The following is a 22,664-nucleotide window of genomic DNA, read 5'->3' as shown; positions in this document are numbered from 1 at the left end:
CTTTCCCGAGCTTTATGCAAAATGAACCCTTATTTACCATTCTCTCGTCGAGTGTACTTACGGTTTGCTGCCATTGTGTACTGTCCTTCTTCATCCTGCTTACTCTGTTCACTATTCCAGTCAGGTTGTTTTTTTTTTGTGCCTTGTTTTGTGAAGTTTTCATTTTTTTTACACTTTTCACATTTGCTCTTTCATTTCAATCACCTTGCCTTCACTAGTATCTCGTATTTCGTATCCAGACATCATCCTTTTTCTTGTCCTTGTTGTATAGGCTTTGGATTCCAGCCGTGGTCACTGCACTTAGAAAGATTTTAAGATCCTTAAAAGGGTACTAAAGAGATTTACCAGAATAGACCTGGGGGCTGAGAGAATTTAGCTGCAAGGTTAATTTGGAGAAACTGCGGTTATTCACCTTCAAGTAAAGGTGATTGAGAAAGATTTGATAAAGGTGTGCAAAATTGTGACAGGTTTGAAGACAGGGGACAAGTCAAAAGTGTTGTATAAGTGTTAGCTGGTTGTATAAAGGTAAGGCTGTCCTGTCCTACCAAAGCATATGGCTGCTCTCTCACGTGCGTGCGTGTGTGTGTGTGTGTGTGAGAGAGAGAGAGAGAGAGAGAGAGAGGACGCATGGTTAATGTGAGGCTCATCACACCTCAAGCAAAGAAAGGGTTTGGGAAGGAGAGTCTTTCACAGTAAGTGTGTGGGAATTGAACCCATCCTGTAATAAAAGAGCAAGTTCCTTGATGTATTGGCAAAAGATGAAGGGAGAATGTGAGAATGAACTTCTCTACATACCAAACAACCTGAACTCCAATTTGACAGAAATTTGAAGAGCTATGGAGAACAAGCTGGGAAGTGGGGCTGTGATTGCTCCACAGGAAGCTAGCATGAATTTGATGGGCCAAGTGACCTTTTTTTTCTCTATAAATTGCTCTATTGGTATCTATCCAGTGAAGGATGCAACACAGAAGTATGTTATTCAGCCCAAATCAGAGAGGCCACAGCAATGGGGATTGGGAAAGTATCATAGTGTGAAGAATCTTTGCTGAAGTACATTGTCTAAATAGGGCGGAAGAAAATTTATCCTACATCCAATAACTTGGTGCGTGATGTGGAGATTGGCAACCTGAAATATAGAAGCACAGGCCATACAAATATAGATTCACAGTATGAGTGGAAGCCCTTCAGCTTATTATGTCCATGATAACTGCAAAAGAGCTATCCAGTCTTATCCCACCTTCCAACTCCAGCTCCGTCAGATAGAGTACTTCAATTGCATGTCCATTTATTCTTTGAAAGTGATGGCAGTGAGTTCCAGTTCCCAGTATTTTCTGAGTGAAAATGTACCTCTTTTAACTCCCCTCTAATTCTTTGACCAATTACTTTAAATCTCATAATTTCATGGTATAAGGAACTTGAGTACTGCTGGGGGAAAAAATTGTTGAAGCATTTTATCTTGTACCCATCAGGACATTGGTATTATTATCAATGTAAAGTGGGGTACAACATTTTATACTATTTGAAAAGAAAGTGCTGACAATTGGCAAGTGGATTCTGATTGATAGAGGCATAGCTGTAGTAAATGTTCTCGTATGATGATGACTGACAGTTAACTGCCAATGTTTGTTTAAATCTCCTTATAGCCTCCTTTATTCAAAGGAAAACAATCCCAACCTATGTTTCCTCACAACTAATATCCTCCATTCTCATAAACATCTTCCATACTATCTAGTGTGATCACAAGCTTCTTGTAATGCAATATTCAGAACTGTACACAGTACTCAAGCTGCAGACAAACTACTGTTTTATAAGTTTATATAGTTTTATATGGCTGTTATACTCCACAGAAAGCATGACTGATCAAGACATATTCCCAATCTTTGAGCCTGTTAAGGGCATAATGAAAAGATTATTATGTTGATTATCATCCTGTCTGGTCATGAATGCTCCTTCCTTGGCCAACAGGTTCTAGGGTGGAACTTGAACCTAATGCTTCTGTCTCAGAGCAGGGTACTATCCACTGAGGCACAAACCTTCCATTCACTTGAATTCTATCTTTTATTGTGTATTCCCTTGCTTTGTCTATCTCCACCAAATACATTGTTCACTTGACCACTGATAGCAGCCTTCAGTAATCACAAAATGCATGACACTATTTTAAAGAGTAACTATTTGACATAGCAAGATTAGGTATTTTAAAATGACGATATTTAATTAAAATGACACTCTGTAATTGAATATGCATGCTGTTTACGCAGTGAGTTGAAAACTTATCCAGAGGAAATAACCAACGTCTGGAAGAGTGTCATTATAGCTGCGTGTGTTGGAATGTTGTACGGTGGTATTCCTGCTGCAAGGCATGCTAAAATCCGTTACATCGAGCACAGTCAAGCTGAGTTATACAAAAATCGCTTGGAGGCTGTGGTGAGTTTGAAAGATTTAAGTTATGCAAGAAATCAGGAGGTTACTCTTTAGAGTAGAATTGAATCCCTACATTGTGGAAACAGGCCCATCGGCCCAACAAGTCCACACTGACCCTCCGAAAGTAACCAATCCGGACCCATTCCCCTACCCTTTTTTTTTCCCCTATATTTACCCCGACTAATGCACTTAACCTACACATCGCTGAACACTATAGGGCAATTTAGCATAGCCAATTCACCTAACCTATACATTTTTGGATTGTGGGAGGAAACTGGAGCACCCGTAGGAAACCCACACAGACACTGGGAAAATGTGCAAACTCCATACAGATAGTCGCCCAAGACTAACTCTTTCAGAACTCTTTTTCAGAAAGAATTATCCTGCTAAGGAGAGGAGGGAAACTGATAATGACAAAGCAGGCTTAGTGAGTCTGAAAGACTTCTTTTCAGATATGATATTTGGTGAAGCTCAAGTGTGAAGTGAAATGAAGTAGGTGGCCCACAAGCCAGGATTCCTAGCAGATTTGATGTTATTGCACAGCTTTGGGAAGACGATGCACCTCTCCTTCTCTCCGATGAGAAGCAGTAGTGGGAAAGATACCTTCCAGAGGCCCGTCACATCTGCAGCAGTTCTTTGTGAAAGCTGTCTGCTTACTACCTTTTCTATATTTTTTCATAAAACGTTAGTTATTTCACTTTAAGGCATTATGGATTCTATTCTCAACACTGAAATGGGACTAAGAAACCTCTGCATTTGAAGTAGAATAAATCTCCTATCCCTCTTTGAGCCGTAGTCTTTCCTGCTCCACAGACCACCTAGTCTAAAAAAAACTATTTTTAATCAACCTGTTCAGGGATGCAATGACACACTTTTGGAGCAGGTAGGACTTGAACTAAGGCCTACTTTCTCAGAGGCAAAGGCACTACCACTGCAGTGCAATAGCCAGCCATCTCATCTTAGCTTACCATTCTCGCAACTTACACTTTAATTTCCCTTTATTCCCAACAACCCTCACCAGTGATGTACCCACAGAGCTGAGTGTCTTGACCCTCACTGTGGATCATACTTGGGTTTCAAATTCATAAGTGGAAATAATAATCTCAAAGCCATTGAGCTTTATGGAGAAAACAACATCTCAAGACTTCCTCTACCTATCCTGATCAGCATGCAAGCAGATGGAACAATCTACTTTATTTCATAGTGAGCAAGGACAAACCTTCTCAAAGACAATAAAGCATTAGCTATAAATATTGGCCTAGCTAATGATGGCCATATCCAGAATCTAAGGTCGGATGAAAAGATGGATATTCTACCTTTTTGAGATGTATTTATATGATCCTCTACTCTAAACCTGACCATTTATGGTGCATTTATTTTCTGTGATTCGGAGATGCCGGTGTTGGACTGGGGTGTACAAAGTTAAAAATCACACAACACCAGGTTATAGTCCAACAGGTTTAATTGGAAGCACACTAGCTTTCGGAGCGACGCTCCTTCATCAGGTGATTGTCACCTGATGAAGGAGCGTCGCTCCGAAAGCTAGTGTGCTTCCAATTAAACCTGTTGGACTATAACCTGGTGTTGTGTGATTTTTAACTTTATTTTCTGTGACTGACTAGTCAATCAACCTGCTGTTGGTTTCAAATTCCTCTACACAATTTGCCAGATGTCATTTTTTAGTATCACCAATAATTTTTGCGGACATTCCTTTTGTTTCTACACCCAAGCCATTCATATAAAATACACCCTTTCCCAATCCAAAGAAAAATTAATTCTCCCTTTTTCCTGCAAGTCCTCTCTCCATCTACATTTGCACTCTGTTTAATTACATTTGTACAGTTACTGCTGATAGAGTCCAAATCTGGCACAGAGATCTGTTTAGGAAAATCATGGAGACATTTATAGATATAATACACTACACCACTGCAAGTTACTATTTCAAGCATGTTCGGATCATGAGAATATCACAAGTTCAACACTGCTGACCTCCAGAGCAGTAACATACTGAATAATCTTCGTCTGAGAATCTGTGTTTTCATTCAGTTCAGAAAACAGTCCAATTATTCTTCAAATCCAGAAGTTTTCCCTGTTTTTATTTATTTCCAAATGTTTGGCAGAGCCCACCACAGCTCACATCACACATAGACTGAGAGATTATATTGGCTGAAGGGTCATAACTTTTGCCACTTGTATTCTTCCAAGTGCTGGGCTTGGCGGAGCTGACACTGTTTGCTTTTCAATGATCCACCCATAGTAGAGTGAGGAATCCAGCATTCTATATGAGTATAATCCTGTTCCCTGGATGCTGCCTGACCTGCTGTGCTTTTCCAGCAACACATTTTCAGCTGTAATGGGAATATGGCTGCTTTGTAACATTACACGAAGCAACAGGATGAAAAGGTTTTCCTTTACTTAAGATCTACTTGTAAAAAGATAACTGTTAGTTATATTTCCCATTATTCTAGTCCTGTCTGTGGCATAGGTCCCAATATGACCCTGGATTTCAGAAAGACAGTACTATAGAGGAAAAGTAAATGCTGTATATCCAAGTGATCTCATGGAGGGGCAAGGGGAGAAGGTGTAGGAAAATTAATTTGAATACAGTTTCTCTACTCACACCTGAGTTATAGTTTTCAACTGTGGAACACTGACCAGTTTGAGTAACTGTGTAGGAGTAAATTACTGCAAATGCCAGAATCTGTACTGAAAACAAAAAATGCTGGAGAACACAGTGGATCAGGCAGCATCCATTGAGAGAAACCAAGCTAACGTTTCGAGTCATCTAGATTCTAAACATTAACTTGCTTTCTCTCCATGAATGCTACCTGACCCATTGTGATCTCCAGCATTTATTTTGTTTTGAGTAACCTATGTCACTGAGCATCTCTGATTCAGCTCTGATGCATCATTGCTGGCTTTTTGCTCTATTAGAGGTCAGCACAAGATGCCGCAGTCCGGGGCTTTGTTCGTTACGGGTGGCGATGGAGCTGGAGAGTCGCTGCGTTTGTAGCAATATTCAAGTAAGTGAAATATTAAGCCATTTTCATTGTTTTCTTAAAGATGGTTGTAGATAGCAGGTTAAAAAAAGGGCAGCCTTTTTTGTAACATATGTGTTGGAACTGCTTTTTGTATTTCTTATCTACAAACAAAATACCGGTATACTTAGTAATGGAATGAATTACATTTATGCAACATTTTCACAAACGAAGAATATCCCAAAGTGTATTTCAGCCAGTGAATAACTCTAAACATGGAATGACTGCAGCAATATAGGAATCACAGCAACCAATTTGCAGGCAGCAAGATCTTGAAATTTGTGACTAAATAATCTGTCTTGTCTTGGTATTGCTGGTTGAATGCTAAATATTGTCCAGGACGAGCTTTTCACCTTCCATTAGTACCATTTTACACCTGAATGAAGGATTTGGAATAATATCGTCCAAGAAACTGTATCTTTGGCAGAGCAGCACTCTCTCGGTACTGCAATAAATTGTAGCTTAGGTTAACTGCTCAAGTCCATAGAATCTAATTTGAGCCCATAAGCTTAACTCAAAAGAGTGCTACTGCTCTAAGGCTGACTATGTTACTATATGTGTACTCTGTACAGAAAAGAGGGACTACAGTTCTTTTCTTTGGCTTGAATATTCAACATGAGAAGGTGTTTTAGAGATGATCTGCACTTGCTGTAAAGTGTAATTACCCTACATTAATTCACCATCTGGTCAGTCTGTCTGTGCTTTATTTTTCCTTTTGGGGGTGGGGGGGGGGGGGGGGGGAGAGGGGTGAGAGCATTGATTATAATGTGATAGAGACCTTTAAAGTGGTCTGTGGGACATTCAAGTCAAAACAACAGCTGATTGCAGAATATGCTACAGCAGCTAGTAGTTTGTTCCTTTAATTGGATGACAATCCCAAAGTGCTAATTCTTATCGCATTAATAGGCTATTCCTGTAACCTCTGTAATATGAGTGGAAGTAGAATGTGAAGAGAGGAGCAATCAGAGATCTAAACTGTTGATCTGCACACAACTGAAAATAAATTGGAAAGTCAATATGCCCTACAGGGTGGTATCTAGCTTTGCATGTGTTTTCCAAGATGTTGTTTTGAGAATCTTGGCATCCAATCTCAAGAGAACAACTAAACAAATGAGTAATTTCTATTATCTCAGATTACCTCATAAACAGTTCATTGGCAGCTTACCATTAAGATTTGTGTTGCTATTTCGAAAGGAAACCAGTTCCCTTGGGCCCTCAGGGGTAGGCAGGAATGTGGATTTGAGAGATTACAATCAGAATGAGGAAAAGAATTGAGGGATGTCGTAGCATTTAATAAATAGTGACTTGGTCATACATAACTGTGATATAATTAAAATGTTCCTGAGAGATTGTATCTGTACTTCTGTGTTAGATGGTGTTAATGTTATTGGACTAGTAATTCAGAGGCTCAGGCTGATGTTCTTGGGATACAGGTTCAGATTCCAGCACAACAACTGGAGGAATTCCAATACAGTTCAGTAAATCTGGAAAATGAAGCTTTTCTAATGTTGCAACTACCACTGATTGCTGTAAAAACCCAGCTGGTTCAATAAAGCCTGAAAAGTGCAGAAATCTGCCATCCTTACCTGGTCTGGCCTACGTGTGCCTCCAGAGCCACACTAATGTAGTTGATTCTTGACTGTGCTCTAAAATGACCAGCAAACCACAGTTCAAGGGTTATTAGGAATAGAGCCAAGCAATACTCTCATCCTATAAAGAGCAAATTAAAATATGTAGTTATTATGGTGTATACTTGAAAAGTCTTTTTTCTTGATAGGGCATATAGATATAATTGCGCAGGCTGAACTTATTGATTAATTTACTGTTGATATTTCACACAGCACAGTTAGCACAGGTCTGTCTGTGTATCATGATCAGAATCTTCTGAGGCACTACTCTGCAGCTGGAGGTAGGAGTCTACTTTAATCGTTGCTTAAATCTGGAATGATTATATATTTTCTTCCTCATAGCGCAGAAATGGGTCATTCAGTCCAAATGGTCCATTCTAACATTTATATTTCTCATAACTGTCCTATTTCTCCTCTTCTCCCCCTATTAACATAACCTTTCTCCCTGATATACCTATTAAGTTTTCACTTAAATGCCTTAACTTTTCCATGTGGTAGTGAATTCCACATTTTAAGCGGTCTGGGTAAATAATTTTTTTCCTGTTTTTATTTTTGTTTTAAATTAGATCTATTCGTGGTTTTCTTTTATCCATGGTCCCATAACTTTGCTGTTACCCAAAGGTCTTGTCTCTGTTGCTTATCTTCCACTTTGTTCATCTGACTTTCACCAGATGGAGTATGCCCAGCTGGAAATCCTTCATATCTGAGGCTAAACAATGAAATGGAATTGAGTATTCAACCATGGAAATATCACAGCTCAAACATTATCATTTCCTTGTCTTTCTTGACACATGTCCTTTCACAGACACCTACACATCTTCATAAAAGAATCAAGTACAGGGATCTAGAAAAATTGTATTTGTTTGAAATCCTCTCTTCTCATCACCATTGAAACCAATTTTTCTATTCCATAAGACCAGGCAATGAATTATAGAACCGAAGCCTAATCCCTACACACCGTTTTAAGCATTTATTTAGGGATATGCACCTCCTAGCTCAACCAGTGAAATTCCAGCCTGTTCCTAATTGTAGAAATACAAATGAATCCCCAGTTAATTCCCTTCATTGTATAAAATTAAACTCACATTTACTATAGAATTAACACCTCACTCAACACAGCTTGTAACTTGAACCTAGAATAGCCTTGTTTGTGTTGCATAGCTGTACACTGTCATTCCAAATCAAGTCACCAGGGACTTTACTCATCATACTCTGTTTAATACTGAGACATGGTAAACTGAGAAGTCTGGGACCAACAGGCAAAGCAGAAGAAATATTCTTCTGAAACCAGAGTTCATTCACAATATACGAGCACTTTATTAAGGATTTCAGTTTTGTTTGATTTGTTGAAACTATCTGCATGCTTATTTATCACTGTGAGCTAATATTTTAAAAGTTACTGCTTTTGTTTTAGCAATCACAGGAGGACTATTCCGGATGAATCTTGGATTGGGTGGATTCTTAGCAGGCACAGCCATTGGTGCCATAATGGGGTGAGTTCATAACTATCAGAGATTGAAAATTAATTATGTATGTATGCATTTATTTATTTATTTATTTATTTACTGAATGTAATCCCTGAAGCCAAATGATCTCATCCTCATTTGCTGAGTTTAAGATTATTCCACCATTTACTCCAGAGGGAACACCCCTTACTCTATAGAGAGACCACCACTTGGTAACATTCAGCATGGTTTGTGTCTGTCCATATGTGCATAAGGCATTTGTACTGAGGCTGCAGCAGTAGAGTTTGGCTATGCGTGAACTCCAGTTTATCCTGAATCTTTTCAGCAAGGACCCCTGTAGCTGTGGTAATTCCAAATTTGCCATTCAACAGAATGGGTTTGTAACAGAGAACTTGTTAGTGACTTCCCGTGTTTCCCATTCTTGAACCAAAGGATCTTGCTGAGGAAGATTCTGCCATATGGCACAACAGAAGGCAGACAATAAATGTGTTGAACAAGTTGTCATGATTGAGGTGCAGCATGAATGGTTTCAATCAGCTGTGAGTTTTCATTATTCAGTGAATAATGTAAGGAAGTGATATTTATGAGGATATGAAGTCAGGGACGGGGTGTTGAACAGAGGATTCCAGCTTTGATGCACATTGTTGACGCTCAATTGAATGCAACAATACGTGATGACCTACGCCAGGCAGATGCATAACACTCTGCTGTACAGTATGATAGGCTAAGGGCTAAGATCCGGGCAGTTGTGACAGCAGTGCCCTGGTAGATCTAACAGGTTGTTCTTGTTTTGACTGTTTTGCTACTGCTTTCTTCAGTTATTCCTGAAAAGATTATCCTATCTGAAGTAAATTAATTCTGTTGAGGTGGGGTCATAGTTTAGTGTCTGACCATGCATGTAAGTATGCAATTCTTTTTTGTTGCTTGCATTAAGGAAATAGAATACACTGGATATAGTTTTACTGTGAGACTCCATGTGCTGCAATAGTCCATCAAGATTGTAACATCTTCGTTAAGGATCTACTCCATGGAACAGACAGTTAGGTGACACAAAAGATGTCATCAGCATTGATGAACTTACAAGATGTAGTTCTTCACCACTCATTTGTATATTTTTGAATAGCATTGAGTATGTGATAGTCTGTTGGCCTCGCTGATATTCTCCATGATGTTCTTGCACATGTTTGTCCCTGATCCAGTATAGAGTCATAGAGATGTACAGCACAGAAACAGACCCTTCGGTCCACTCATCCGTGCTGACCAGATATCCCAACCCAATCTAGTCCCACCTGCCAGCACCTGGCTCATATCCCTCCAAACCCTTCCTATTCATATACCCATCCAGATGCCTCTTAAATGTTGCACTTGTACCAGCCTCCACCACTTCCTCTGGCAGTTCATTCCATACATGTACCACCCTCTGTGTGGAAAACATTGCCCCTTAGGTCTCTTTTATATCTTTCTCCTCTCACCCTAAACTTATGCCCTCTAGTTTTGGACTCCCCCAGTCCAGGGAAAATACTTTGTCTATTTATCCTATCCATGCCCCTCATGATTTTATAAACCTCTATAAGGTCACCCCTCAGCTTCTGACGCTCTAGGGAAAATAGCCCTAGTCTATTCAATCTCTCCCTATAGCTCAAATCCTCCAACCCTGGCAACATCCTTGTAAATCTTTTCTGAACCCTTTCAAGTTTCACAACATCTTTCCGATAGGAAATATCATTAAAATAGATTATTTAGTCATATATTTCATTGCTATTTACTGTCCTCACAGCTTGAGTATACAGATTAGCTGCCCACAGTTCTGAGATTACAACAGTGACTACACTTCCAAAAGGCTTCATTGCAACAAACTGCAGTAGGTAGCCAACAAGTTGGTATTAGCTGCTGTTTTGCTTACTTGTCTTATTCTGGAAGCTGGGATGATCGGAATTGGTTCACTACTGGTTTTCTGTAGTAACATAAAAACATCTAGAGTATTCCAAACTAGACTTTATTAATAAAGCAACGTTTGCAACTAGTTAGTATGTAGTTGAAAGGCATTTGTCTATTTTGACCATAACCTCACTCCCACACTCCTATCTGAAATGACAGTAACTGTACTGTGAAGCACAGAGAAGTTGGAGGCTGCTGAGGGTACACAATTTTGCTTTTGCTAAATTTGTACTTTATCCACTATTAAATATTTTTAAATCTTGAAAATTAGCCACTCAGTGAAGAGAGAAAAACCATCAATCTAGTACACATTTAAAGAGTACTCACAGGACATTTTCAGTCCAAATCTAAGTTAATTATTGAATTTTGGGTTGTGAATAATTTGTATTGACATCTAGATAAGAATCTCACTGTTGTTTTATCTTTCAGAGTTCCTGCAGGGTCATTGATCCTGGCAATGCAGAAAGTTGGTGGAGAGACTGTCAGGGAACGTAAACGTAGAGAGCGACGAGAGATTTATGAACTTAAGTTGGAAGAATGGTATGAAGTGATAATTCTGTGATCATGAATAAACTGCTGGAATTAGAGTAGCATAGAGGAGAAATGTTTGTAAAATGTCTTATGAGAGTAATGTATTTTTTAAAATGTACTCTTCCTATAAATGTTAATATTTTGATCTTTTGAACAGTACAGTTCTAAGATTAGATTCCCTACAGTGCGGAAACAGGCCCTTTGACCCAACAAGTCCACACTTGCCCTCCGAAGAGCAACCTACTCAGACCCATTCCCTTCTGACAAATGCACCTAACACTACGGGCAATTTTAGCATGGCCAATTCACCTAACCTGCACATCTTTGGACTGTGGGAGGAAACCAGAGCACCTAGTGGAAACCCACGCAGACACTGGGAGAACATGCAAACTCCACACAGACAGTTGCCCGAGGCAGGAATTGAACCCGGGTCCCTGGTGCTGTGAGGCAGCAGTGCTAACCACTGAGCTACGTGCCGCCTTAAACATATTCTCTTTTTCTGTTCAAGCACTGAGGAGACTGGCATCCATTTCCTGTAATTTCAGTATTGATCATCCACTGAAATCACTGCTAATGTGCAGATTTCAGGGGAAAAACTAGGAGATTGGCAACTAGTTAAAATGCTTGGGAGCCAGAGCAGATAGGCTAAGTGGCTCCTTTTGCTCTATAACAATTTTATTTATCAGCAGTTTCTTAATGCCATTGTGTTTTGTTTTTATTACATTCATGTATCATCTCTCTAGGAGAGCCAGATTACATCTAACAGAAGGTTTAATTGATGAAATTGCTGGAAAAGATTCAGCAGAAAATGATTTGGAGAAATTAGAAGAGCTATTAAATAAGCCCAGAAATCCAGAGTCTTCGGTTAAAGAGAAAATCTGACTGGATTGGGGAATTGAGAAGACGTTTGTGTGAATGACACCAACTGCAGTAGATGTCTTAAAAAAAAAAAATTGTCTGAGTCAGTTAACGAAAAATGCGTTCTTGATTTAACTAAAGAACAGTACAGTCAAAGTAAATTCCTGAGCTGAATTGATCAGCACTAGGACACCTGGAATTTGTCTTGTATAATTATTATATTATGGTAATCTTATAATTGTGAACATATGTGACTACGAGCATATTGAAGATGTCCATTGGGATTTGTTCGTAATGTTCCCTCCGAATGCAACATTTTGAAGAGTTAGAAAAGCACTGTCTTTGAAAATGGTAAATCAGTTGACCATTGTTACACCCTCATTACTATAATTGTTCTAACATATCTACTGTGCTCTTGCTGCATTGGAGAGTTGAGTAAATTTTCTCCAAACCTTGTTCAGTAATCATTCATAATGATTTATAGGAATTCAACTTGTCTGTGTGTGGCTGGGAGTTCTCTATCCAAAGAAATGAACTAACCATTTCTCATGGCCACATGAATGACCAGGATTCGAATTGCATCTCCTGGTTCTCCCTGGACACGTTCACTGAATGCCCAGTGCCACCCAGCACTTGTCTTGTATAACAATGATTGGAGTTTAGTTTGCAGTTTTGTGGTATTTTTAATAGCAGGTTAAAAATTTGACATTAATTCCTGTTAATGATTATGATTGAATATAGCAAAAAAGAAGTTTGTATCACATATTAAAACAATGCACTGAAAAAGTGGGCAGTATGAATGAAACCCATGTGATTTGAGAACTTGAATTTAAAACTTGTGTTGAAAACACATTCTGATCTTATAATAAAATGTTATCATTGTGCTGGTAAAGAGTGTAACTGAACTAATATGATAAAATATAAATTATAACCAGTCAATGAAAGGTAAATTCTGTTCACTGCGGAATGTGATTTGTGGTCACAATAAAGTCTTTCAAATTTGTGCTATATTACAGCAGAGTTCTGCAAAGTAGCAGATTTTAAAATGATTGATTATTAAACCATGAGAGTTGGAATGGTTATTTCTACTGAATGACTAAAATCTTTCGCAAGATACAACTTGGCAAAAAATAGGACTGAAGTTTTTATTCAATTTAGAAAAGAGCTAATTATATTTGAAAGGGTTCAGAAAAGGATGTTACCAGGGTTAGAAGATTTGAGCTATCGGGAGGGGATGCAAAGGACAAGAATGAGAACAAAGAAAATTTACAGCCCAGGAACAGGCCCTTCGGCTCTCCAAGCCTGGGTCGATCTAAATCCACTTTCTAAACTTATCGCCCAATTCTTAAGCATCTGTATCCCTCTACTCCCCACCAACTCATGCATCTGTCCAGATACAACTTAAATGAATCTACCATGCCTGCCTCTAATACCTCTGCTGGCAACACGTTCTAGGCACCTACCACCCTCAGTGTAAAGTACTTTCCATGTGTATCCTCCTTAAACTTTTTCACCTCTTACCTTGAACACGTGACCTCTCGTTATTTACCACTCTGGGAAACAGCTTATCTCTATCCACCCTGTATATACCCTTCATGATTTTGTAGACCTCAATCAGTTCCCCCCCTCAATCTCCTTTTTTTCTAATGAAAACAATCCTAACCTACTCGACCTCTCTTCATACCTGGCACCTTCTATACCAGGCAACATCCTCGTAAACCTTCTCTGCACCCTCTCCAAAGCGTCCACATCCTTTTCTAAATGCGGCCGAACCAAAGTCTTCTACAATTTTAACATGACCTGCCAGCTCTTGTACTCAATAGCCCGTCCGATGAAGGAAACCATAACGTATGCCTTCTTGACCACTCTATCCACCTGTGTAGCTACCTTCAGGGTACAATGGACCTGAACTCCCAGATCTCTCTGCTCATCAACTTTTCCCAAGGCTCTTCTGTTTACAGTATAGTTTGTTCTAGAATTAGACTCCCTAAATGCATCACCTCACATTTGCCTGGATTGAACTTCATCTGCCACTTTCCCATCTAATCTATCTATATTCTCCTGTATTGACAATCCCCTAAACATTCTGCTACTCCACCAATCTTCATGTCATCTGTAAATTTACTGATCAGACCAACAATGCCCTCTTCCAGATCATTTATGTATGTTACAAACAACAGCGGCCCTAGTTACTGATCCCTGTAGAACACCACTGGTCATCTTTCTCCATTTTGAGAAACTCCCTTCAACTACTACTCTGTCTCTTGTTGCTCAACTAGTTCTTTATCCACCTAGATAGAACACCCTGCACACCATGTGACTTCACTTTTTCCATTAGTTTATCATGGGGAACCTTCTCAAATGCCTTACTAAAGTCCATGTATATGACATCTACACCCCTTACTTCATCTATCAACTTGGTTATTTCCTCAAAGAACTCTATTAAGTTGGTAAGGCACAATCTATCTACACAAAACCATGTTGCCTATTACTAATCAGCCCATTCTTTTCCAAATAAAAACATTTTATCCCTCAGTATCTTCTCCAGCAACTTTCCCACCACTGACATCAGGCTCACTGGTCTGTTGTTACTTGGAATATCCCTGCTGCCTTTCTTGTACAGGAGGACAACATGAGCAACCCTCCAGTTATCCAGCACCTCGCCTGTGTTTAAGGATGCTACAAAGATATCTGTTAGGGCACCAGCTATTTCCCCTCTCGCCTCCCTCAGCAACATGGTGTAGGTCCCATCCGGTCCTGGGGATTTGTCAGCCTTAATATCCTTTAGCCTACCCAACACATCCTCCCTCCTTCCTTATGTCAATATGATCCAGAGTAAACAAACTTCTATCTCTAATCTCCGTATTTATCACCTGTTCCTCAGTGAACACTGATACAAAGTAATCATTGAGAATGTTAGAAACGAAAATCGCTTCTCAATAATCGCTCTAGACAAATTCAGGAAAACAAAGTTTTATTAACAAGTCAAGTCTGCAGAGTCGGGCACCCTTAAAGAAAAGGCGCGCTGAGGCTTACAAAGTCTCCCATTATATACAGCACAAGCCCCTCCTCTCCTTGGCTCCAACAAGCCATAAGGTTCACATTCTTAAAACATCATTATTTTTATCACAAAGTCTGCAACAAAAGGCTCCAGAGTCTCCAAAGTTTGTTGTTTTTCTCACCCTGTAGTCTTATCAGTCAAAGGCTTTAATCTGAAACAGATGTCTCAAGTCGTTCCCCCATCCCGGAGTCTTATCAGTCAAGGACTCATCCTTCCCTGCTGTGTGAATGGCTTCATTAATCAAGAGCCTGCTTGTTTTTACTATCGCTCACAAATTGTCAGCATTCTGCACAATTTAAACTATTCTACTTTTGAGTATATAAAATGGTTGTTAGAAAAGAAACAAAAGTTTTGTCTTTTATTATAGATCAGTCTGTGGTCCAGGCACATCTTAAAGTTTAAACCGAAATTACCTCTCACAATTCCACCCTTTTCTTTCTTTGAGATGTGCCTGACCAAGATAAGCCTCCCCCCCTCACCTAGGAGACCATCCCACCATCCGATGCCACTAAGAGGACGCCAAGATTGTACTGGCACATGGGCCAATCTCCGAATTTCATCGGAAATTTTCAAAACCGCTTTACCATTATCGTCAATTTCTAGACAGCAGTTTGTCAGGTTAAATTTCCTGCACACACCCCCCTCCGAGGCCAACAGATAATCCAAGGCAAGTCGGTTTTGATATATAGCAGCCCTCATCTGATCCTGCTGCTGAGCCAACAGCTCTAGGGCCAGGGCAGTCCGGTTAGTAATGACCTCTACGACTGCTTGGAGCCTGATAATTCGATTTAGCATATAGATAGGAGTACGATATCCCCATGATCCGTCCTGTGCCCAAGTAGCCGGCCCATAGTATTCAATAATCCGGGCCGGTGGCCACTCATCCCCCCAATCACCGACTTGGATATCCCTTGGCGACCTACGCAGGGAGTCAAAGAGTTTAACTCCCAAATCATCGCCTTCCTCCCGGGGTAATAGGAAGAACGCAGGTCGTATTAGACCCAGGAAGCATACCCCAGCCCATCCCATGGGCAGTTTGGAGTATGCCTGATTACCGCATATCCAAAATAGGCCATCTGGAGCAGGCCCTCCCTGCCTCACAACGTCATCCCACAACTCCTTTACCCCAGGGACGCCCTCATAAGGACCAGGACCACTGCAATTCCAGTATTCGGATTGTTGACCCCGTGGCAGAGTCTGGACAGGATTATTCCAGCATTGATTCCCCTGACAACCACCGCTCCACACTCTTTTCATGCCATCGGAAGGGTCATCACTTAGCTCGTAAGAGGAGGAATCAGAACGTAACCGAATGCAATTTTGATGACCTCGGTGTGCAATGTACCAAGCAATATTCTCAGGCCACCATACTCGCGTGGTTGCATCCAATATATTCTGACAGGGGCTAATCCCTACCTTCACGGTCCCCTTGCCTTCAATACAGAACTGGCCCTCAGGGCTGTTTGTCAGTCTCCACCCCTGGCTTTTTCTGTCGTTGTCATGAATCCAAGTGGTTTGCAGCAATTCCCCTATGTCTAAGCTTTGACCAGTCCACGGCCATTGTTCCGACATATGCGGCCCCCCACAGACCCAGCAATTGCTAACATTTAAAACAGTGGCTATTCTAGAGGTGAGATCAATAAACAGGTTTTGTGTAACATCAGGGAGTTCAATCTGTCCTTCTACCTCTTCGTATACAGATGGCACTTTAGGGAGCACGACCGTTCCCTGATGGTCTTGCTCTTTCCCCAACCCCCGATCAGGGATCTGTATCTTGGTCTCCTTGACTCTGTCAACCTGCTCCCTGAGCAACACGGAGGATAGGTCCCACCTCCCAGTTTTGCTAATACACACCCAGCGGTCATTTATAGGGCATCCATGGATTTTGCCACCGTATCCTTTATTATATACCTGATAATAGTGTCTCCCATCCTCCCAACATTCGTGGCGTGCACTCACATCGTAACACCTATCGTCCACATAGGAATGGGACACAAATGATCCCGAATAGATTCGAATCCCAAGTCTTACTGTAGTTCGACATTTGTCACATCTCCCCTCACCCTCCCCCACATACAGGAGTAAACTGATCAATATCCCCACCAATACAGTCCAAGTAGAGTTCATTATTGCTGTCTTTTCAGTTTTACCGACAACGGCTTGTCCCCTTGTTCGCATGTCCAGGTGCTTTCTTCTTCAGGCGGAACGGGCCCCTTTATCCTTGATGCGTGGACCCACCCTTTTTCTTTCGTCCGAACAGCTGCCTCAGTTGTTAACAGAACCAGGAACGGTCCTTCCCACCGCGGCTGGAGCTTTTCGGCCTTCCAGGTCTTAACAAGTATCCAATCTCCGGGCTCCACCTTATGCAGGAGGAAGTCGAGCGGCGGAGTCTGAGCCAGGAGACCTTTCCTCTGGAGTTCTGCAAAAGAACGGGATAAGGCCAGTAAATAGGTTCGGATAAATACATCCCCCCCTTGTAGAGTGGGACATCCATCAACCTTACTCCAATACGGTAATCCGAAGAGCATTTCATAGGGGGAAACCCCGACATCTCGGCGAGGTGCCGTACGTATCCTCAATAGGGCAATGGGCAGGCACTTTGGCCAGGGTAACTTAGTTTCTAACATCAGCTTAGTCAATTGGGTCTTGAGCGTGCCATTCATTCTCTCAACTCGACCCAAACTCTGAGGATGCCAGGGTGCGTGGAATTTCCATTGGATACCCAGGGCAGTACAGATCAAATGGTGTAGCTTAGAAATAAAATGCGTCCCGCAGTCTGAGTCGATAGATTCCATCATGCCATATCTCGGGATTATGTTCTCTAACAACAGTCGGGCCACGGTTGGTGCATCGTCTTTGGCAGTTGGGAAAGCCTCTACCCAGTGAGTGAAATGGTCTACTATTACTAGCAGATATTTCCATCTCTGTACTGGGGGTAATTCTGTAAAGTCGACTTGGATCCTCTGAAATGGCCTAATCGCTAGGGGCTGACCACCAGCTGGCATAGAACGCATGGCTTTCTGATTAATACGCCGGCAAGTGGGGCATCCGACTACCTCTTGTTGGGCTAATGTGTATATCCCCCTGCATACATAGTCTCTCAGGATTGTGTCACACATGGCTTAAACCCCCCAGTGGGTCTGATGGTGTAATCGGCGCAGAATACCCCGGGTGATCTGTTTGTTCAGTACTTGTCTCCCATCAGGAACCGTCCACTTCCCGTTCGTATCTAGCCGGGCACCCAATTGATCCATTTTATCAATCTCCCCCTGGGTGAAGACGGGTTGTTTAGCGAGCCCTTCCCTCAATGGTATTAACGTTAACAATTGGACGGATTTTTCGACCGCTGCCCGCTTGGCTTCCTCGTCTGCCAGCCGGTTTCCCACCGCTTCCGGTGTCGACCCCTTCTGGTGACCGGGTACATGGACTACTGCAAGTTCCGTAGGTAACGCCAGGGCTTCCAACGTTAGGCTGATCATTTGTTCGTGAGCTAATTCTTTTCCCCGGGAAGTTATCAATCCTCGCTCTTTCCAGATTTTCCCGAAAGTATGAACGACTCCGTATGCATACTTTGAGTCAGTATATATGGTCCCCACTTTCCCTTCCAACAACTTCAGGGCCCTCTGGAGGGCGTACAACTCACAGGATTGGGCTGACCACTTCCCGGGCAGTCGTCCAGACTCAATCGTCCGTTTCGTTGCACCATCTATAACAGCATAACCACTGTATCGTACTCCACTGATGCACCGGGAGGACCCGTCGATATACAGTTCCTGTCCCTCACCCAGCGGGGCTTCTTGCAGGTCCTCTCGGCTTTTGGTCTGCAAGTCCACAAATTCCACACAATCATGCTCCTGTTCCCCGTCTGCAGGACGTCCGTACAGAAACTGGGCTGGGTTGCAACTGAGATCTTTTGCAAAATTGAGATTGTTCCCGGTCATCAAAATCGTCTCATACTTTAGGATGCGAGAGTCTGTTAACCAGCGATGAGCCTTTTGAGCCAGTATGGCACTAACCGAATGTGGGGAGTATACTGTGATCCTTCCTCCAAAGGTAAGTTTTCGGGCCTCTTCTACTAACATTGCCGTAGCTGCCACTGCCTGTATACAGGTCGGCCATCCACATGACACAGGGTCTAACATTTTTGACAAAAATGCAACAGGCTGACGTTTCCCTGCCCACAGCTGAGTAAGCACACCCTGGGCAATTCCGCCGGCGCTATTAACATATAACTGGAACGGTTCCTTCAGGGTGGGTAAAGCCAATACCGGAGCTCGAATCAGTTTATTTTTAATAATATTAAATCGCTGCTCCTCCTCATCTGACCAGTCCACCTTTTGTCCTGCTTGTCCCAGTTTGTCATACAAAAATTTTACTAAAGTGGTGTAACTTTCAATCCATATCCGGCAATACCCTACTAGTCCCAGGAATTGTCTGACTTCCTTCTTCGTCCTGGGTATTGGCATACCCGTAATTCCTGATATTCGTTCTGGCGTGATACGGCGGTGCCCCTTACTGACTTGATGGCCCAGATATCTTACTTCTCGCTCCACAAACTGGAGTTTTGTCTTGGAGACGCGTAGACCCTGTTTCCCCAGGAAGTTCAACAGGGCAACGGTGTCTGCTCGTACCTCCTCTTCTCTTGGTCCTGAGAGTAAGAGATCATCGACATATTGGAGCAATTGATTCTCCGCGTTACACTGAAATCCTCCTAAGATCTGCTCCAGTATTTGTCCAAACAAATTGGGTGACTCCGTGAATCCCTGCGGCAAGACCGTCCATCTTAACTGTCGCTTTCGTCCTGTGAAGGGATTCTCCCATTCAAAGGCAAAAAGGTTCCGACTTTCTTCGTCAAGGGGGCAACTCCAGAAAGCATCCTTCAGATCTATTACGCTGAACCATTCATGTTCGGGGGGAATTTTACTCATTAACGTGTAGGGATTAGGTACCACCGGGTATCTAGCCTGGACTACTTCATTCAACCCCCGCAGGTCCTGCACCAGCCTATATGTCCCGTCCGGCTTCCTCACAGGGAGTATTGGAGTATTGAAAGGGGACATGCATTCCTCCAGTAGTCCATCTGTGATCAATCTTTCTATCACAGGTTGTAACCCCTCCCGTCCTTCCATAGCAATCGGGTATTGTTTCCTTCTTACCGGGCCTCTTCCTGGTAACATGGTGATTTGGAGAGGTTTGATGTTTAGACCCCCTCTGTTCCCCTCTCGGTACCAAACTTCCGGGTCTATTTGTTGATCATCTTCTTCGGTGAGGGCGAACAACCTTACCACCATTTCCCCGTTACTTGGTATCGTTCCGATCCCTAGTTTGACCTGCAAGTCTCTTCCTAACAAATTAAACCCCGCCGATGGCAGTAGAAGGAGGTCTCGTTTAGTAGTTCTGTTTTCATATCCAATTTCCAAGTCCTCCACCACTGGGACTTGTAATTTATGTCCTCCAATTCCAGATACCCCCATAACTTTTCCTCCTGCTCGGGTGCCGGGGGGTATTTGGATTATACTTGATCTTTCGGCTCCCGAGTCCACCATAAATGTGATCTCCGATCCTTGGGGCCCTACTTTCAAGTTTACCAGGGGTTCCTGTTGATAGTCCTTTTGCCCCAAGGGTAGGAACCCCCGACCTCCCTAATCTTCCTCCATCAGGGCGTACGACCTCACCTCCCGCTTGTAGCGGGAGCACTCCCGTTTAAAATGTCCCTCTTCATTACAATAGTAACATCTGAGTGTCCTCTTCGTTTCCCTGTCGCGGTCTCGCGTTCCTCCACTCTTCCTTTGTTCCGGCCATGGTTCTCTTTTCCTCTGCTCTTGCCACGACTCTCCCCTTTCCTGTTTCTGCCACGGCTCTCCCTTTTCCTTTCTTCCAGCTGTCATTTGTTGCACCGTTTGCATCATTATCTTTGTCGCCTTCCTTTGCTTCTCATCGTCCCTTCTCACAAACACCTTTTGCGCCTCTCGTAGTAATTCACTTAAAGATTTACTATCCCAATCATCCATTTTCTCTAACTTCTTTCATATGTCCGGCCAGGCCTTTGATACAAACTCTACCCGTATGAGTTGTTGCCCCACGTCCGTCTCAGGGTCCACCCCAGCAAACTGCTGCAAATTCTTCCTAATCCTGTCTAGGAAGTCCGTAGGGGTTTCCTCCGGGTTTTGATGATTACCAAAGGCCTTGGTAAAATTGTGCCCCTTCGGGGCTGCGTGTCTTATTCCTTTTATCCAATATTCCCGCATGTCTCTCATGTTGCGCCGTCCTCCCTCCGTGTTCTTATCCCACTCGGGGTCGGTGAGGGGAAACTTCTGCTCCCCTCCTTCTCCCCCCTCTCTCTCCCAGACCAAGAGCGTAGCTTGTCGTATCATCTGACGCTCCTGGCTAGAGAACAATGTTTTCATGATGGAACACATCTCTTCCCACGTGTAAGTATTCGGACCCAGGAACTGATCCAATTGTTCAGCAAGTCCCATGGGGTCCTCTAGTAGACCCTTCATCTCCCTCCTGAAATTCCGTACTTCAGTACTCGTCAAGGGAACGTTCACATATCCCGTCCTTCCTTCCTCGCCCCCCATGGGCACTTCCCGGAGTGGATTCATTCTTGCAATCGAGACAGGGTTTTGTCTGTGACCCTTTTCAGCTTGAGATCTGGTCTGTACCCCTGAGGTAGTTTGTGATTCCTCCCCATTTTCTTCCCCTTCCCCTGAATCGTCGTCACCCGAAGGAACATTTTGTGGGGCAGACGGGGTCACGTAGGGCGGCGGTAAGTGATCTAAAGGGTCCCATTCTTTCTGCCCTTTCGAGTCTTTATTAGTTATCTGCATTTGGCAAGATATCGTAACCGGCAGCCAACAAAGGGCATAATCACTTTCTTCCAGATTAACATCAGGTTTTGAATTGACATATAAAATGAGGGCTTGCCGGACCCAGTCTTCGTCAGTACCGAATCTAGGCCACCACACTGAGTCGCCCTGAATAGGTTTCTGGGACCACTTTTGACAGTATTTTACCATCTTCCTTTTAGATTTTCCCTTTCTTCCACCCTGATCCCAATTATTTAGCATTTTCCCTAACGGACTATCGTCAGGTACCCCGGGGTATGTGTCATTGTCCCTGTTTAAGCCTACCTTTCCCTTAATCACCTTAGATCCCTTATTTCCCATTTCCGAGGACTTCGTATTTTTCCCGTGATAATCTATCACAATGTAGCCAATTCCCGGACCTTCAGTCCCGTGATCGCCCAGGTTCCTTTGCAGGCACCCCCGGTCTTTGGATTCCTGTGTCCTACGTCTCTGTGACACAAATCACAGGCACCCCGTAGATACACGTTCCTCCTCAAACACGGTCTCTGCAAAATCCCTCACAGGCGAGCCCCGGTCTCTAGATTCCTGAGTCCCATGTCTCTGTAGAAAAAAATCCACAGGCACCCCGTAGGTACCCAGTCCTCCGGAAACACGGCCCCCGCAAGTTTTTTCTTACCTGGGTTCGGTGCACCGAAATTACTCGATCGTTAACCGTCCCCACTGCCTCGGGTACACCCCTCCTTTGTTTTCCTGAGCCTCCCGGATATCACTCGCTCAAGCCGTGCGGGGCGACAAGCAAGGAATCAGGGACTGCTGAACTCAGCAGGGTGCACCTTCTCCGATATCCTTCCTCAACTCCCCTTGCGGCCGGAGTGTTGATCCCGGACGACGAGCCCCCAAGTTGTTAGAAACGA

At 42.8% G+C, this 22,664-nt stretch overlaps 2 protein-coding genes across 2 annotated transcripts in view; one reads left to right on the top strand and one right to left on the bottom strand.

Annotated features, from left to right (window-relative positions):
- timmdc1 (translocase of inner mitochondrial membrane domain containing 1) overlaps window positions 1–12,962 on the top strand; it is a 21,364-nt gene extending 8,402 nt beyond the window's left edge. Inside the window, exons 3-8 of the mRNA XM_043710890.2 lie at window positions 2,259–2,424; window positions 5,356–5,444; window positions 7,301–7,368; window positions 8,502–8,580; window positions 10,921–11,031; window positions 11,766–12,962. Coding sequence (XP_043566825.2) covers window positions 2,259–2,424; window positions 5,356–5,444; window positions 7,301–7,368; window positions 8,502–8,580; window positions 10,921–11,031; window positions 11,766–11,904 — 652 coding nt within the window. The 3' untranslated portion in view covers window positions 11,905–12,962. The remainder of the gene's footprint in view (window positions 1–2,258; window positions 2,425–5,355; window positions 5,445–7,300; window positions 7,369–8,501; window positions 8,581–10,920; window positions 11,032–11,765) is intronic.
- LOC148147605 (endogenous retrovirus group 3 member 1 Env polyprotein-like) lies at window positions 12,875–22,664 on the bottom strand. The gene is made up of 3 exons (XM_087994594.1): window positions 22,427–22,664; window positions 15,421–17,360; window positions 12,875–12,903 (listed from the first exon to the last, which is right to left on the bottom strand). Exons 2-3 carry the CDS (start codon window positions 17,117–17,119, stop codon window positions 12,875–12,877), a joined length of 1,728 nt encoding a protein of 575 aa, XP_087850720.1. The 5' UTR covers window positions 17,120–17,360; window positions 22,427–22,664.

The sequence above is a fragment of the Chiloscyllium plagiosum genome, unplaced genomic scaffold, assembly GCF_037043375.1.
Source record: "Chiloscyllium plagiosum isolate Xiang-an unplaced genomic scaffold, Cpla_swu_hap1 HiC_scaffold_15, whole genome shotgun sequence".
Lineage (NCBI taxonomy): Eukaryota > Metazoa > Chordata > Chondrichthyes > Orectolobiformes > Hemiscylliidae > Chiloscyllium > Chiloscyllium plagiosum.
Note: the sequence above shows the minus strand (reverse complement) of the source record. Positions and strands in the feature narration are given on the sequence as shown.

What these genes read in the sequence shown, in the direction of transcription:
- LOC148147605 (XM_087994594.1), bottom strand. Translation starts at nt 17,119, where the DNA reads ATGCGAACAAGGGGACAAGCCGTTGTCGGTAAAACTGAAAAGACAGCA. An exon ending in ATGGTGGGATGGTCTCCTAG is followed by an intron (nt 12,904 to 15,420) that starts GTGAGGGGGGGA and finishes GCTACTTTGCAG; the next exon opens with AACTCTGCTGTAATATAGCA.